This window comes from Sceloporus occidentalis, unplaced genomic scaffold (genome assembly GCF_023333645.1).
Source record: "Sceloporus occidentalis isolate IW3139 unplaced genomic scaffold, rSceOcc1.0.p SCAF_64, whole genome shotgun sequence".
NCBI lineage: Eukaryota > Metazoa > Chordata > Lepidosauria > Squamata > Phrynosomatidae > Sceloporus > Sceloporus occidentalis.
This window is the reverse complement of record NW_028317044.1, coordinates 4,954,662-4,972,928: the sequence shown is the minus strand read 5'-3', so window position 1 is coordinate 4,972,928 and position 18,267 is coordinate 4,954,662. Positions and strand designations below refer to the sequence as shown.

At 45.2% G+C, this 18,267-nt stretch overlaps 1 protein-coding gene across 1 annotated transcript in view; it reads left to right on the top strand.

Annotated features, from left to right (window-relative positions):
* WSCD1 (WSC domain sialate O sulfotransferase 1) overlaps positions 1 to 17,705 on the top strand; it is a 49,734-nt gene extending 32,029 nt beyond the window's left edge. Inside the window, exons 4-9 of the mRNA XM_089493338.1 lie at positions 5,281 to 5,465; positions 9,016 to 9,137; positions 12,252 to 12,429; positions 13,202 to 13,366; positions 14,379 to 14,579; positions 16,824 to 17,705. Of these exons, the coding sequence (XP_089349464.1) occupies positions 5,281 to 5,465; positions 9,016 to 9,137; positions 12,252 to 12,429; positions 13,202 to 13,366; positions 14,379 to 14,579; positions 16,824 to 17,176 (1,204 nt within the window). The 3' untranslated portion in view covers positions 17,177 to 17,705. The remainder of the gene's footprint in view (positions 1 to 5,280; positions 5,466 to 9,015; positions 9,138 to 12,251; positions 12,430 to 13,201; positions 13,367 to 14,378; positions 14,580 to 16,823) is intronic.
* The last annotated feature ends 562 nt before the right edge of the window (positions 17,706 to 18,267 follow it).

Here is an 18,267-nt window from a genome sequence, read left to right as displayed (position 1 = left end):
TCAAAGCATCCCTGACAGATGGCCATCCAGCCTCTGTTTAAAGAACCCCAAGGAAGGAGACTCCACTGCTCTTCGAGGAAGGAGTGTGTTCCACTGTCGAACAGCCCTTACTGTCAGGAAGATTTGTAGCAGTTTTGCAATGTCCAGTTTATGTATGCATACACAGTTGTTGAGCATCTGCCGGGGCAAGCAGCATTCATATTTTTAGTACAAAGCAGTCAGCATAACTGCTCTCTGATATTAAATGTCCAGAGAGACGTTTGCACTGCAGAACTGGCTCTCCGGGGTCATTTGATTCCAAAGGCTGATTGCTTGCATGGCAATTTGGTGATGTATAGGGAGTGAAATTGAACTAGTAAATTGAAGGAAGCTAAAGGTGAGGTTAATCATGAATGCCGTGTGTAAGACTTGTTAAGAAACATCAGAACGGTGCAAGATTCGTAATGCATTTTCTTCCACTTGGAACCGAAAAGACCTAGTAAAACTCCAAACTTGGAAATAGGCAGAGACAGGATTCAGATTTAGAATTCATGAATCAGAGCATAGAAAACAGGTTAAGAACCTTTGGGTAAAAATTAAAGGGAGTGGCAACAGTGACATTATTGTCTGCTATAATCCCCCTAAAGCAAGATCAAAGATTGGGTTGCTGTCTTCCTAGACCACATGGCCTAACATTAAAAGGGGGGGGGGGTATAGTAATAATGAGAGAAAGCATTGTATACTGGTCCGAGTGGACTCTAGAGACAAGGGTTTGAATCCCCTCTTGGCCATGGAAACCCACTAGTTGACATTCGGCAGGTTACAAACCCCTGCTAACAAATCTCTCCCCCCAGGGACATAGCCAGGATTTTGGGAAGGGGGGTCCAGACTAAGTACCACCATTATAAAGGGGCTTGGGTGCGGCGGCGTGGCGGCACACACCATTCATTTTATCTAACGGAAGGGGGGGTCCGGACCCCAAGGACCCCCCCTTGGCTACGTCCCTGCTCCCCCAAAAAAGTCCAGAAATAGACTTAAAAGGTCGCCCAAGTCAGAAATGACTTGAAGGCACACAAGAAGAACAATGTGCTATTCAGTGATGGCCAACCTATGGCATGTGTGCCAGAGGTGGCACTCAGAGCCCTCTCTTTGGGCACATGTGCCATCACCCCAGCACAGAGTTTGCCAGAGTTTGTTACTAGAAAGCCAGAGGGATACTGCACTTTGCAGTAAATAAGTGGGCTTTGAGTTGCAGTTTGGGCACTCGGCCTCTAAAAGGTTCACTGTGCTATATGTTCAATAAAACCAGCCCCAGTCAGCAGTCTAGCTATAGCATTTTAGATGTGCTGAAGTTTCTAAATAATTTCCAAAGGTAACCTCAATTACAATGTCAAGCTGTAATTGTGATATGTGTTACAGTGACCTCACATTTCCAAGAATGAGCACAACTGGTGCACTAGGTACTCCTGTGTATTCCTGGCCACTACTGAAACCTGGTTGTCCAGGCTAGAGGCTGAATCCAAGAGTATATCCAAGCTACATACCTGTGGCCTGTTACAGACTGCCAAAATAAAGCTGCTTCGGGTCTCTTTGGAGGTATGCTATTTAAATGATGCATGTGTCCTAAGAGTCCGGAGGTCGCGCCAAAGCCACACTCCATTCCTAAGCACTGGAGTGCAGCTTTGGTGCAGTTTCCGGATTCTTAGGATGCATGCATCATTTAAACAGCATACCTCCAAAGAGACCCCAAGCAGCTTTATTTTGGCAATCTGTAGCAGGCCTGAGATTTCAGGGGAGTATAATTCAATACAGACTGACCCTCTGTTTCCTGATCTGCATTACTATTGGCATGTCTGTCTTTTCAATTTGTTCTTCCATCCAGTCCAATCCTGAAAGCAGACATTGGATCAATACTGGGACAGCTTCCTTGGCATGAGGTGTGCAGTTGAGCACATTGGTGACACGGAAGCATTGGTGACACTGAAGCACTGGATCAGAAGTCCCAATGCTTTAACATATGTAAAATAGCATGAAGGACAAAACTGAGCCCTGAGGGACTCCACAGCCCAATGGCCAGATCGTCAAACAGATGTCCCCCAGATTCACCTTCTAAGTTGGCCTTCTCAAGAAGGACTGGAAGCACTGTAGAACAATAGTCCCATCCCAGAAATGCGGGCCAACAGGCAATTATAGCTGATTGTATCAAAAGCAACTGAGAAGTCCAGGAGAACCAACAGGGATACACTGCTCCTGTCCAGTTCCCTGGGTAGGTCATCCACCAAGGCAACCAAAGCTGTCTCTGGTCCCATAGCCTGAAGCCAGAATGAAATGATTCTAGCTATTCGGTTTCATTCAAGAACCTCTGGAGCTGGGACACTACCACATGCTCCAGAATCATGCCCAGAAGGGATATTGGATACATACCAATAATTGTGGTGAGGTTCAAGGAGGGTTTCACCACAATATATATATATATATATATATATATATATATATATATATATATATGTATTTACTGTATACCCTGCCCTTCAGCCCTAAATGCTATCAGAGAATCTTACAATTATTATTATTTTTAATACGAATGTTCCCTGCCTTCAGGCTTACAATCTTACAATGGTGGGGAAGGGGATCAGGTCCAACAGTTCTTCTCTCCCTGGACCAAGGCAGATGGACTGGAGGGTGGGCTCTTCTTCTTCAGGAATGACCAGATGGCACTGGGCCTGTCTTTTCATTCCCTCCCAGGCCAGATGGAGTCAGATGCCATGGAGGGAGGCCTCTTCTTCTCAAGGAAAGGCCCAATGTGTTGGGCCTGTCTTTTTACAATCTCTCTGGACAGGATGGAACCTTGCCTTCAGGGACGTGGACAGGATTTTGGGAAGGGGGGGGGGGGTCCAGACTAAGTGCTACCATTATAATGGGTCTTGGGTGCAGTGGCGTGGCAGCACACACCATTCATTTTATCTAACGGAAGGGGGGGTCCGGGCCCCAAGAACCCCCCCCCCCTTGGCTACGTCCCTGTTGCCTTGCTGCAGCGAGGCTTTCACCACTCCCCTTATCCTCTCACCCAGACAGCTTCTGGTTGCTCTTATGAGCTAGGAAGGTCATAGCTCCAATACATGGTGGTGGTTCTCACCTCTCCAAGCATCCTGTCTATATGCTCTGGCAGCACAAACTGAAAGGACAATCAGAAGGCCAAATGTTATCCACTGGACCTATATCAACTACAGCATTTAAGCCAGTGTGCATGTGACTGATTTTGTCTGCAAAGTGCCTTACAAATTCTTCACAGCAGGTTTCTCTTGGGGGGGGGGCAGAACACTGATGGCTCCCAGTGAACATTTGCAGATGCAACAGTGGCAGCAAAGTACAATTTCTTCTCTATTATAGTCACCACACAATAGGTTTGCCATTGGGTTTTAGCCTATGTTTGCTCAGACCTACACATTTCTGCCATACATTTACTAGTCACTTTCCCATTCTTTTCATCATTGCCATCTCGTTGAGGGGTTCCCTTAGCCCCACTCCAAGGGAGTTGAGGGCAATCATGCCCACCACTCCAGCTGTCCTATGCAGAGGTCATCCACAGTAGCAATAGGATCACTTGCCAAAGTAACAGGATAATCTCCAATAACCAAAAGGAATCCATCTGGATCCATTAGCTTCTTAGGACAGATCGTCTTAAATGCTGTGCCCCCAATGTAGGCTCTGCATCCCATTTCTGCATCTACACTGGAGAAATAATGCATTTGACATCACTTTAACTGCCATAACTCAATGCTGTGGCATTCTGGGATCTGTAGTTTTGGGAGGTATTTAGCCTTATCTGTCAGAGAGCTCTGGTGCTAGAATGAACTACAGGTCCCAGAATTCCATTGCATTGAGCCATGGCAATTAAAGCAGTACCAAATTGCTTTATTTCTGCACTGCAGGTGCAGCGCCAGTGAGTCAAAGCCCTACGAGGAAATGATTTGTTCATGGCAATGGACCTACGGAAAGTATTTCCACACCCAAATTACCATCATTCCACCTAGAACAGGAGTATAAGCTACAAGATGAATGGGGCCATGTGTCGTTGGATTCCATCATAATGTGTGATGATGCTTAGTAATGCATCCTTTGTATTATCGCAAAGACTATGGAGACAAGGGAAATTGGAAGTATAATCCAATGGCAATCCAAATGCAATCATGGGGTTTAATGTTATTGTGTGATAGACTACCACACGCAATTTTGGGCAATGGGAAGTCAGTCCGAACGCAATCATGGGGTTTCATGTTATTGCGTGATAGACTACTACACACGAATTCGAGCAATGGCATGCTATTTTCAGGCAATGGGAATCCAGTTCGAATGCAATTTGCATTCACGTAAATTCGCTAAACTAGCGAATTCACGTGAATGTGTTCTGGCCCCACTTTCTTTTCATTCCAAATTAAGAGAAATTCCTCCCGTTTGATAAACTCTTATAGTGAATGTATTTAGTGGGAACTATATTCAGTGCTATAGGTTGTGATTATGGTTTCTAGATCTCAAGGCTTGGCCCTTGTTCTCCAGTCCTCAGGATGAGAGAGGAATTTCACAGTGAGAAAACTGCCTTGGAAATTGCTTGTGCCGTGTGCATGTTCCTCATTTGTTAGACTCTGTATTTTTATTTTAGTTGAATGGAGTACTTTGTGCAGCTCCAGTTGAAATGCATTGTGCTTAATGACATTATGAAGAGCTACCCTCTGTGACGTCACACTTGCAACATCACCAGAGCCTGTCCCTGTGACAAGAGGGCAATCCTAGGCCTTAGCTTGTGGCCCTGAAATATCTAGGTGTATGATTGTCCTGATCTGGTAACCTTGTTGTTGTTATTGTTGTTATTGTTGTGTGCCTTCAAGTCATTCCCAACTTAGGGTGACCCTAAGCAGGGACGTAGCCAAGGAGGGGGGGTTCTTGGGGTCCGGACCCCCCCTTCCGTTAGATAAAATGAATGGTGTGTGCTGCTGCGCAGCCGCACCCAAGCCCCATCATAATGGTGGCACTTAGTCTGGACCCCCCTTCCCAAAACCCTGGCTACGTCCCTGCCCTAAGGTGAACCTATCTTGGCAAATTTCTTCAGATGGAGTTTGCATTGCCATCCTCTGAAGCTTGTGACTTGCCCACTGCGTTTACACGGTCTAGTGGGGATTTGAACCCTGGTCTCCAGAGACAGTCCAGTGCTCAAACCACTACACCGCAATCAACATATTGAAGTGCATGTTTGTTGGGTGTCTAAAGAAAAACAAGACCACTTTTCATTTTTATTTTGTCCAGGTCTTATACTTATGCTGGTTTAGAGTATGGAGCAGAATGCTATTGTGGAAACAAGTTACCAGTGACAGTCGCAAAGCAGGAAGACTGCAACAATGAATGTAAAGGAGAGAAAGGGACCATCTGCGGAGGCATCAATAAGCTCTCTGTTTACCGTGTGGAGGAATCGTGGATTGGGCCAAAACAACGTAAGTGATGTAAGGTTCTTAAAAGAGCATTTACTCCCAGGAAGGATGGAAAGCAGGATGCATGGTTCCATAGTATCCTTCATTACAAAGGGGACAAAGATGAGGTTTAGCTAGGGCTTCTGTTTCAACTGGATTTATGTCCATGGTACTTTCTCCAGAATCTGCTCTTTAAGTAGGTTTAAGTGGCTGGGATGGTGTTATTCTGCCAGCTGTGTCCATGAGGGCTCCTCTTCAGACCTTCTGATGTCCATGCAGAGGCTCTTCCCTCGAAATCAGGCTGCATTCTTACTTCAGAAATAATCCCAGTAGAGACCACTTTAATTGCCATGGATCAGTGCTATGGAAGGGTCTGGAAACCATGCCCTATCAGGAATGACTTAAGGAGCTGGGTATGTTTAGTCTGGACAAGAGAAAGTTAAGAGGTGATATGATAGCCCTGTTTAAATATCTGAAGGCATGTCATATTGAGGAGGGAACAAGCTTGTTTTCTGCTGCTCCAGAGAACAGGACCCGGAACAATGGATGCAAGCTACAGGAAAAGAGAAAGTGAACGCACTCTTTTGCCAAGTGGCGCAAACTGGCACAAACTCATCACTTTACCAAGTAGCACAAACAGTCATCTGTAATGTTTGTCCTCCTGTTTTTGCCTAGGTTAGTGGTAGAAACAGATGAAGTCTTGCTTATTTTGTGCTTCCATTGTGGCAGACCCTCGCCGAACAAATCATGTGGAAATGTCAATACTCCAACACTGCATTTCTTGGGTTCCCATGGTTACTGTGTTCCCAGCTGCACTTTCTAGTCCTGTGCATGAACTCACACATTCTGAGAGCACACATGTGATCTCTGAATCTTGACAGTATTGTATCTCGGCAGATTGATCTCAATAATTCAAACTCAGACAGAGATTGTATTGAAAACACAAAAATGAAAATATACAAATAGTTGCATTAGAGATCAACCAATATTACTGTAGGGCTTCTAGCAGGAATCAGCTCATAAATTGCAAACAATCTGATACACTCTGAAGTCGAAAGCTTTCATGGCCAGCATCCATAGTATCTTGTGGGTTTTTGGGGCTATGTGGACCTGTTCTAGGAGAGGTTCTTCCTGACGTTTCGCCAGAATCTGTGGCTGGCATCTTCAGAGAATGTTTGCCTTGAGATGCCAGCCACAGATGCTGGCGAAACGTCAGGAAGAAACTCTTCTAGAATCTGATACACACTAAACAAATAAAGTAAATACAGTAAAGTCTCGATCATCCGACCTTCGTTAATCCAACATTCTGAATTATCCGATGTTGGATTGGTCAGTAGGCATGGCTTGTAGCCCTTACCACACCCCCAGCTGGAAAAGGCTCCTAGCATGGAGGCAAGCAGCACCAGGCCGCAAGCGAGGAGGCAGTGGCGGTGCGAGCGCCAGCACCACCATCAGGCCCATAGTGCAGCGGAGGCCTGAGCACCAGCACTAGCACCACCACCAGTCCGCAAGCGGTAAGCAGCGCCAGCAGCACCACCCATATGACCCTCCGGATTATCCAACTTTTTCTACTATCCGACCTATGGGACCGCCACTTTATGTTAGATAATCGAGACTGTACTGTATATGCATGGCTTGGCTCCAGAATACTTAAGGGAACACCTTCTTCCGTACTGTCCGTTCTGCACTTTAAGGTCCTCAAGTAAGAACCTTCTTCAGCCAAAAAGAGCTAGGCTAACTTCCGTCACTCAAAGGGCCTTCTCTACTGCTGTGCCAAAGTTGTGGAGCGACCTGCTGAAAGAGATCCACCATATCCCTACTCTTACAGCCTTCAGCATGACGTAACTGGCGAGGTGCGATGTGTGGATGGTATGCATCCGTTACGTCATGATGGCGGCTCCTGGGTATACGGGGCGCTGCCATTATTGCACTGCACAATCCCGTAACCCTAGCATGGTGCGAGTACAGTGCTTTAGTGCCCTGTGTACCACACCAATATTGTTAACTTTCATCAAGTCAGCTTTGACTTACGATAACTTTATGAATGAGAGATTTCCAAGTCACCCTTGTCATCAACTCAGGCCTTGGAAATTGGAGGCTATGGTTCCCTTGAAGAAGTGTATCCATCTGGAATGCAATCTTCCTCTTTTCCTACTACCTTCTACCATACCAAGCATTATTGTCTTTTCTATTGAGCCATGTTACAGTCCGTCCTCGCCTTACGCGGGGGATCCGTTCCGGATCCCTCCGTGTAAGGTGAATTCCGCCTATACTCGAGCCCCATTGGAAACAATGGGGCTTGTGCGCGGCGGCGCGGCGGCGCGGGGCGCAACGGGCACACGCACCCATTCAATTGAATGGGACGTGCCGCCCCTTCCGCCCCGCGCGTGCCCCGCTGCTTGAGCGCGTATGCTCAAGGCTGCGTAAGGCGCGCCCGCATATGGCACGGGCGCGCTGTATTTGCCATGGTTTTCCCTCTACCCACCCAGTATCTAAAACAGCTAGGAATTAATTGCAAACAAACAGAAAACAACAACAAGGCCATGCACATGTAAAAGCTAAATATTCATTAAAGGCCTGATTGGTTCAGATGTCCTTTGGGTTGCTTTCAACACTTGGAAGAGCTGGACGCCTTGACTGAAGCCCATGTGTTCTTATCTCTGTGGCTGACACCAGGGACGTAGCCAGGATTTTAGGAAGGGGGGGGTCCAGACTAAGTGCCACCATTATAATGGGGCTTGGGTGCGGCGGCGCAGCAGCACGCACCATTCATTTTTCTAATGGAAGGGGGGGGTCCGGACCCTAAGAACGCCCCCCCCCCCGGCTACATTCCTGTTGACACCATAGAAATCTATTTGAGCGTTTGAACTTGGTAATAATCTCCCTGACTTGGAAAATGAATAAAGAAGAAGAAGTGCTGTGGAGATAGCTATAATGAAGCACACACACCAAAATGAGGCTCCCTGAAGGAGCTTCATAACTCATTGAAATTCCATTTCTTCCTTGGTGCAAATCACAAGAAGATTTGTAGATTGTTATCAAAGGCTTTCCGAACCTTGCAGGGAAAAATCGGGAAGACGCTGGGGGTGGGCGGGCATCTTCAAAAGAAATTTGAGTCATGAAAACAGTTGTCTTACCTGCTACTAGAGGGGAGATTTAATTTCAACCTTTCAGTGCAAGCTTCTCTCAATAACAGACTCAGGGACGTAGCCAAGGGGGGTTTCTTGGGGTCTGGACCCCCCCTTCCATTAGAAAAATGAATGGTGTGTGCTGCTGCGCCGCCATGCCCAAGCCCCATTATAATGGTGGCACTTAGTCTGGACCCCCCCCCCCCCTTCCTAAATCCTGGCTATGTCCCTGACAGACTGGGCCCTGCTAGAGGTCATGTCATCATTTCAACCTGGTAGGATCGAAAACATCTTTTCTTCACTTTCCACTTGAATATATATATATATATATATATATATATATATATATTACTTCCAGTGTGTGCATTGTGTGTGTGTCCTCTGTGATAGTGAGATGCTTCGGTTGTTGCTGTTTCTACAGAGAAACCTATTTCCTATCCCTGCAGGGCGAAATGCTATCTATCGAGGATGTTTTAGAGCACCAGAAAATTTAACCAACGTCTTGCCAGCCTTTTTAATATGTTCCAACTTGACGGTAGAGATGTGCTCTGAATTTTGCTCCAAGAAGGTAAGGACAGCTTGCTTGCCCCAGTGAAGGGGCGAATTTAGTGGATGACTGGCCCCTCTCCATGTTGTTGGACTATAGCACCAATTATCCCCAGCTGGAAGCTGATGGGAGTTATAGGCTGCAGGTTTTCCATGACTTCCCCCAAGGTCTGTTGGAACATCCTCCTAGAAGATCCATGTTCTGCATCTCTCATGCACAGGAGAGGTCTTCAGAACTATTGCCTTTGTTGTTGTTGCGTGCCTTCAAGTCATTTCCAACTAATGGCAACCCTATAGCAGAACCTATCAAGATTTTTTTTTGGGGGGGGGGGGAACAAGTTTCTTCAGGGGGGGTTTACTGTTGCCATTCATAGAATCATAGAATCATAGATTCTCTGAGGCTGAGAGAGTGTGACTTGTTCAAGGTTACCCAGTGAGTTTCCATGGCTGAGCGAGGATTTGAATCCTGGTCTCCAGAGTCATAGTTCAGTACTCAAACCACTACAACATGTTGGCTTTCTCTCAGATATATATGGCTCTTATGTTATGAGGTCTTGAGCCGTCTCTGCAAAAGAGTGCTGGTGCCTCATGGCACTACAGATCCCAGGATTCTATAGGATGACTCCCTAGCCATTAAAGTGATGGCAAACGGCATGATTTCCACAGTGCAGATGCATCCTATATGATTATTTTTAAAGCATGCATATATATATGGCTGTTCAACTCATTTCCCACTTACAATGAACTAAGGGTCTAAATTCTTCCTCCTTGAAAATGGAGTTCTAAATTAAACCACTTTGAATGTCCTTCACGTGGCAATTAAAAATGACTAAGAGTTCCAGAGTTGTTTCCGCCATGTTCCATGGCAGAGAAAGACCGAATGCAGTGGTTTGAACCCAGTTATGTTGACAACTATTTAATGTCTTGTCACGCTGCTAGAACATGGGAAGAGAGCCTTGGGGACGCTCTATAAATTACCCCATTAGGACTGGATCATTACTTTTGTCCAACCGAGCTTCTCCTCACTGCTGGAGGACAGCATTAGAGCTCTCTCACACATGGCACATTCAATTTTTACTTTATTCAAATGTCTGTTTCAGGACAAAATTCACTTAGAAATGTGCACTTTGAAACAACATGGACTTATCAATATGCATTCAGTAAGAAAATGTGTTCAAAAATTGAAACCGTGTTGATGAATGTGGTTATAAATCCATCCCTCCCAATGTTTTGAATTTCTGCTTGACTATGTGAGCATGTATGTACACTGTAGAAATAATGGCGCTTGACACCACTTGTCACTGTAGCTCCATCCTATGGAATCCTGGGAGTCATAGAGTGTGGGTGCCTCAGGAAACTACAAATCCCATGATTCTGTAGGATGACTCCATGGCCATGCTTATTTTTAAAAGCATAGCATTAACATTTATTTTTACACACAATTTCCCCGCTATATACAATGTTAATGTAGTGTCGCTTCATACAGGCACTTTGGAGCTAAGAAATGCATTGCAAAATTTGCGGTACAATGAAGAATACTTTCCCAAAGTCTCAAAAGTGCTAACTGGGGTTTAAAAGGTTACAGTGGATCCCATCCAGCCTTGGATCCCATCCCAGGGGAAAGGTTTGGTATAAATTCAGTGAATAAAATAAATACGGTCGGCCCTTCGTAGCCATGGATTCTTTATCCACGGATTCAAGCATCCCTAGCTTGAAAACATTCCCAAAAATATAAATTCCAAAAGGCAAACCTTGATTTTGCCATTTTATGTAAGGGTTACCAAGCCAAACAGATGTCCTGCCTAAGGCTCTTAGCTCCAGCAGATCCTTAGCTTCTCCCTGAGTCTCATGTTTTACATTCCTACTCCTTGTATAGTTGAAGATGACCCCTGGAGATCCTCGAATCATGCTGCCACCACCCAGTGAATTCGTATTGGATTTCCCTTAGCATACACTGGGGCTTGTTAAGGACTTCTAGTTCTCTTTCTTTGCTAATCTATTCAAGCATCAACCAAACTAGGACACTTGTTAAGGAGTGTCGAAAGAGCAGATACTTATATGGAAGCATTTATTATAATTAAACAAAACAGAACCAAAGGATATAAATCATGCGAGGTCCTAAGGGCCTTGCAGGTACAATATGTGTAATTCTAACCATTCATTGCATGTAAGCAACCCTAAACCTAACCGTAAATGTTCTAATCTGATGCATTTTCACCTAAATGGCACTTAATGGGACTTGAGCATCCACAGATTTTGGCATTGGATTCCAAGGGCCTACTGTAAATACAAAAAGGTTGGCCCAAAGAAAATTATCACCATCCCCAAATCTCTCTCTCTCCCCCCTATATATATGAAAGGTCTTCATTTAAATATGAATTTGCTGAATTATTAGAATCATAGGTCCGGTACACATGGGTGGCGAAACACTCTAGGCGGCTCCTTTTTTGCGCCATCATAAGGGCTGCAGTGCAGCCCTGTGATGCCACTTCTGTTGACAGGCGTCTTTACGCGTTGCCACAGCTGTGGCGCCCACTGTGTGGACGGTGGTGCGCACCTGTGATGTCACTAGGGATGGGCGTGTCTGGACGCCCAGCCCTATCGAGCCCTAATATCGCCGCAACGTGCCCATCTGTACCGGGCCATAGACTCATAGAGCTGCAAGAGGCCAATACAACCTCCAGCCATGCAGGAGCTCACAATCAAAGCACTCCTGGGAGATAGCCGTCCAGCCTCTGTTTAAATACCTCCAACATTGGGGTATTTAAGAATAAGAAAAGATTTGTTGAACTATTAGCTGATTTGATATTAAAAATTCAAGGAAATATAGACATTCTTGATTCGAAGAACTCCTTAATATACAATTGAAGGCAGTAGATACAGGCAGCAAAGAAGAAAATAAGCTCGTGACTTTTACAGGGGATGGTTCTGGGAAGCGAGGAGTCAAAAGGTAGACAGTATTAGACAGGTTGGCGGAGGGGATCATGCCACGTTTTGCCCATCAGTTTCACATAGGAAAAAGAATGCAAGGTTTTCACATTTGTTTCTGTTCGGACAGTTGTCTTTCTGATGGCTGCTGTGTTCCTTATGGGTATTGTCCTGCTTTTTCCCCTCCACTGTTTTCCTTCTGTGCTAGGAATTCCCTTTGGCAGTTATCAGAGGACCTCAGTGTCACTGTGGCTTCCCTACCATTCATTTCCCATTAGGAAACAACTCAGACAAGTCGCTCTGTATCGTGTCGCAGAATGCCAGCAGCGTGGCCAAAATATCAAGGGAGGAGGACTATCGACTGGTCTATCAGACTCCAGTGCAAGGTAAGAGACACATTTACAAATCTAGCTGCAGATTTGGTGCAGTTTGAAACTGCTTTAGCTGTCCTGGCTTCATCCTATGGAATTCTGGGGTTTGTAGTTTGTTGCGGCACAAGAGCACTCTGACAGAGAAACTAAATATCTTGTTGTTGTTGTATGTCTTCAAGTCATTTCCAACTTACGGTGACTCTATCTTGGGATTTTTTCGGCACGTTTCTTTAGGGGGAGGTTGCTACTGTCATCCTCCGAGGCTGGGTTTACATCTCCCCAAACTACCAATCCCAGAATTCCATAGCTTTGAGCCATGGCAGATAAAGCGGTGTCAAACTGCACCAGTGCTGCTGTGGCGATGCAACTGAAGGCAAAGAACAAGGTGGGAGACAAGGCTTGTAAATCCAAATCCCTTTGTCCCTCAAATTTAAGATTCGATTATGTCTTCTATACAGGTCAATCCAGTGGCCAGCCCATAAAATGCACTGCAAATGCCTAAAGACAAATCCCTGAACTAGCATTGCCTAAGCAGTGGCTATTAGCAAACTGTAGTTAGTATAGGTTAGCTGCAGGCAAGATAAGAAGCCCTTGCCCAGTTGAATGTGCAAGAGACCCGAGTTTGGATGAATTCTTATCCATCAGTTTCTCCTTGGACTTCTTTTTGTCCCAAGATGACCATCTTGAGGCCAGAGATGGAATGTCCTGGGAGACAGAAGAATTTCACTGCTCTTTATTGCTGTTTCTGGTGTGATTACAGTGAAATGCCATCTCTATCTGGTTTTAGATACTCGCTGCACTGACCGGAGGTTTCTCCCTACAAAATCCAAAGCGTTTGTTGCTCTGTCAAGCTTCCCTGGAGCTGGAAATACATGGGTTCGTCACTTAATAGAACATGCCACAGGATTCTACACAGGGAGCTACTACTTCGATGGAACCCTCTATAATAAAGGTCTGTGGATTATTGATTCTTGCCATTACACACGCATGTGCGCACACACAGATGCACATGACTGCAGTTCTTCAGATAACTTGGCCTGAGCAGTGAATCAACCAATCTGGCTGATATATGGATCCTTTTTACCTTTGGAGAGCACAGGGCTGAGCACAGTGTAGCCCTTCCTGTAGAAAAGTGAGGAATGTTGGGAGTTGCAGTCATAGAATCATAGAGTTGGAAGAGACCACAAGGGCCATCCAGTCCAATCCCTTGCCATGCAGGAACTCTCAATCAAAGCATCCCCGACAGATGGTCATCCAGCCTCTGTTTGAATGGCTCTAAGGAAGGAGACTCCGCTACACTCCGAGGAAGGAGTGTGTTCCACTGTCGAACAGCCCTTACTCTCAGGAAGCCCCTCCTAATGTTGAGCTGCAATCTCTTTTCCTGTAGCTTGCATCCATTGCTCCGTTTTCTAGTCTCTGGAGCAGCAGAAAACAAGCTTGCTCCCTCCTCAACATGACATCCCTTCAAGTATTTAAACAGGGCTATCATATCACCTCTTAACCTTCTCTTCTCCAGGCTAAACATTCCCAGAACCCTAAGTTTTTCCTTATAGGGCTTCATCGTTTCCAGACCCTTCACCATTTTAGTCACCCTCCTTTGGACACGCTCTAGTTTCTCATTTCGGGAAAACTCTGTTGTTCTTTTTCTAACCCACCAAAGTTTACGTAATTTACTTTGTGATGGAGCTTACCCCAACAAATGACCATCACAGTGACAAGTCTATTTGAAGGGCTCAAAATGACACATTGTTATGCGCCTTCCTTCCCAACTTATGGCATCCTTTAGGTAGCCATATCATGGCAAAGTTTGTTCAGAATGGGATTGTGACTTGCCTAAAATCATCCAGCCGGTTTCCATGGCTGAGTGGGGATTCAACCCCTGATCTCCAAAGCTGTAGCCCACCACTCAAACCACTGTACATGCTGACTGTCGTGCTTTTATGTACATCCATGTTTTCATATAGGTTTCAAAGGCGAAAAAGATCACTGGAGAAGTAGGAGAACTATTTGCGTCAAAACACATGAAAGTGGCAAAAAGGAAATTGAAATGTTTGATTCAGCCATCCTATTGATACGGAATCCCTACAAGTCGCTGGTGGCAGAATTCAATCGAAAATGCGCAGGTCACCTTGGATATGCCACAGATCGGAACTGGAAAAGCAAAGGTAAATAGAATAAAAATGTGTATATCGAAGCAGATATAAATCAAACCGTTCTTTGTATTACAGGACATGGGTGATTTTTTGAGAATGTACATAAGGTATTCACATGTGAGGACAACTGTGGTTGTTGAGTGGTGGGTGGCGCATCAACAGTGGCGCCATAGCACAGCAGCAGGTGGGTGTCCGAATTGCCAAACTGAACCCAATGGGGTTGGCCATGAGTAAAGGACCTCAATGTCCTTTTAAACTTCTGGAAATCACCTTGGATCCCGCTGTGGAAGAAAGACAAGATATAAATGCAATAGATAAATTAAACAAATCAAAATTGTTTGCGTTTTTCCGGAAACAGTTTTTAAAATGATGCACTGACTTGGCTTGTGTATTTTTTTAGTGACTGAGGGGCTCGACAGACTGCTCCAAAAGGGTGGCCTGGAGCTGCTCATTTTAGCTCCAGAGGGAGCCCACAGCGGCCGAACTGCATCAAAAAGATGCACGGTGGCGTATCAATGATGCAAGCGCAGCGTCCCAATGTACAGACATGGCGCAGCACTTGCATCATCATGCCAGCCCCCATGGGGACAGGAAGCCGCCATGATGGTGGTGTCCATATGGTCTAGGGTTTGGGAGCGCACACCAACTGCACGCTCCCAAACCCTAGACCATATGGACACCACCATCGGCGCCGGTTACTGCCAGTCTGTCTCAGGCCTGGCTCACTGGTGCCTTTCGCTTCAAGCAGTAGGCAAGACCTGGCCCCAAACTGTGGGATGCATTTCTTAGAAGGGAACAGCAGATATGTTAGGCAATAGGCTTCAGGTGGAATGATGCTTCTAACACTTTTGGAAATGTTTACAGGTTCCTCTGATATGCAGTGAGGACAGGCTGCCAAACAGACTTCAACCCCTGCCTGAAGCCCATTGCCTAATACACTTGCTGTTCCCTCTGAGAAATGCACCCCACCTCCTTATTTTTAGCTCCCAGGCTTGAGACATGATTTTACAATACCTTGCAAGGACTTGAGTTGACTCCCAGATCTGATACTCAACATGTGTCTTGACTTAAAAGTCCCTTGCAAGGACATGAGACTTGAAGATAGAGACTTAAGTTATGACTTGAGATTTTGACTAAAAGACCTGAATACATCCCTGACATTTAGGCCCAAAACATACTGCAGAAATAATCCAGTTTGAGACCTCTTTAATTGCCCTGGCACAGTGCTAGGGAACATGGGATCAGTAGTTTGTTGTGAGTTCTCTGACAGAGAAGGCTACATGTCTCACAAAACTAACGTTCCTAGGATTCTTTAGCATTGAACCAGGGCAGTTAAAGTGGTCTCAAACTTGATTATTTCTGTAGTGTGTTTTGGACCAAAGTCTGTAAATGGGGATTTTGGAGAACTGGAAAGGACAAGTGTGGTCCATGGATGGAAATAGATTTTAGAATTTAAGTACGCAAAGCAGTATTAAAGAGAATGAGACCCTATACAGACTGGCACTTTGGGCCGTCATGAAGGCGGAGGCAGAGTGTAGAGTGCTCACGACGCATGCCCCAACTCTGCCCCCAGGGCACTGTGATACTGTGCGCCGCTCCATACGGCACATGGCATCACTGCACTCCTCCGGTGCTGCGTCCATATGGTGCTGTACCGAAGGAGTGTTGCATAGCTGCGGCGCCATGGCTATCACATCCTTTTCAGGTTGCAAAAAGGTGCTGCTTTTTGCAGCTCCTTTTTGCACCCTGGAAAGGCCGGATTAGGGCCACAACGTGACGTTGCCACAGCCCCGACCTGGCTAGGAAAGCGGGGCTGAGAGAACTTTCTTTCTTTCTCCTTTCCTCCCTCTCTCCTCCTTTCTACAGTATTCGTTATTGACTACCTCAAGGCTGCACTATGCTACTTCAGTTGTTTTATTTAACTTGTAGCTTTCTTCTGTCTTCCATCTTATAGGGCCCGAACAGACAGGTGAAAATAAAGCGGTTTCGAGTCACTTTGGAGGTATGCTGTTTAAATGATGCATGCACCCTAAGAATCCGGAAGCTGCACCAAAGCTGCACTCCAGTCCTAAGGACCGGAGTGCGGCTTTGGCACGGCTTCTGGACTCTTAAGATGCATGTGTCATTTAAACAGCATACCTCCAAAGTGACCCGAAGCAGCTTTATTTTGGGCTGTCTGTTCAGGCCCATAGTAATTGACAGCTGTGTTTGAAAATGTGTAAGTCAGTCCTCTTCATTTTCTTCCCCGCTCTGTAGAATGGCCAGAGTTTGTGAACAGCTACGCTTCGTGGTGGGCCTCTCATGTGCTGGACTGGCTTAAATATGGCAAACACCTCCTGGTCATCCACTATGAAGATTTAAAACAGGCTCTGCTACCCAAGCTGAAGGAAATAGTTGCATTTCTGAACATCACTGTGACAGAGGACAGGCTGTTCTGCGTTGAAAACAACCGAGATGGGAATTTCAAACGGTCGGGAGCCTGGCAGAAGACATTTGAACCCTTTACAAAGGAAATGAAAGAGTTGATTAATACATATATTGTAACTGTGGACAAAGCCCTGAAAGAGAGAAACTTTATTGGGCTGCCAAAGGAGTATTTGCCTAGATGATGCCCTATGGCAGGTTTTTAAAAGGAAAGTCTTAATGAGATGGTGCCCTGTGACCAGCGAAACATGTTTTTTAAGGAAAATCTTAGTCATGAAATGAAAGAAAATGCCAGAATTGTATAGCCGTAAAAGGCAAGATTTGCACAGAGTCTGCTGATGGATGCAGATTCTCACGACTTGGATGCTCTTCAGGGGTACTAAGTGCTACGAAAGGGAAGCAACGAAGGATGGAAATTGGGTTATAAACCAAGGCAAAAGCCATTAGCATCTCTGCCTGTGTGTGTGTGTGTGTGTGTGCCCTATTCCTTATAAATGCTACACATTTTTAACACTTTTGTGCTCTGCTAACTCTGGGAAACAGGACGGAGAATGTTCTTTTGTCTCATTACAAATGCCTACTAACAATACTTTCACTCCAGCGTCTGCATTTTAAGCAATTCTGGCCATTCAAATATGTGCGGAGGGGTCTTTTTTTCTTTTCTTTGTGTGTATTAAACCCACCTTGATAAATATTTTTAGCTAAGCCGTTCAATGGGAGAAATGATTTTTAAAAACAAAACCCTTTAAAGAAGTGTTTGTCTTTACAGCTGGGGTACATTTAAAGAGTACTGAACTGGGAGGAAATGCATCATGACTTCCACCTCCCCAATATTTCTAACTTAGACTACATATGTGTCTACTTAGAAGAAACTACTTTGAGAGCATAGAAACTGATGTCCAGATAAGTGTATCAAGCATCACTGCCTTAGGGATTAAATTAACCTGGGATAAAGTGTTCTCCTACCTATAATTCGTTGACAATATGGTGATGCCAATGAAAACCTTTTTTTAAAAAATCATAGAATTGTAGTGTTCACATCCTCAACATATAATGCTACTCCTGTTTGGTCTATTTCTATAGAGTTGTTTACACCTATACATGACTACACTCCAATCATAAAAGGCACCCCATCAGGTTTCGGAGATGCCTATTAAATCATATTTGTCTCCCTTGGTGAAGACTTCAAGTTCGGTGCTTGGTGGGCGTGATGAGTCTTGTCAGCCTCTCTGTTATACCATGGATCTTCGCCTATGTTAGATAGGCCTGCACATCA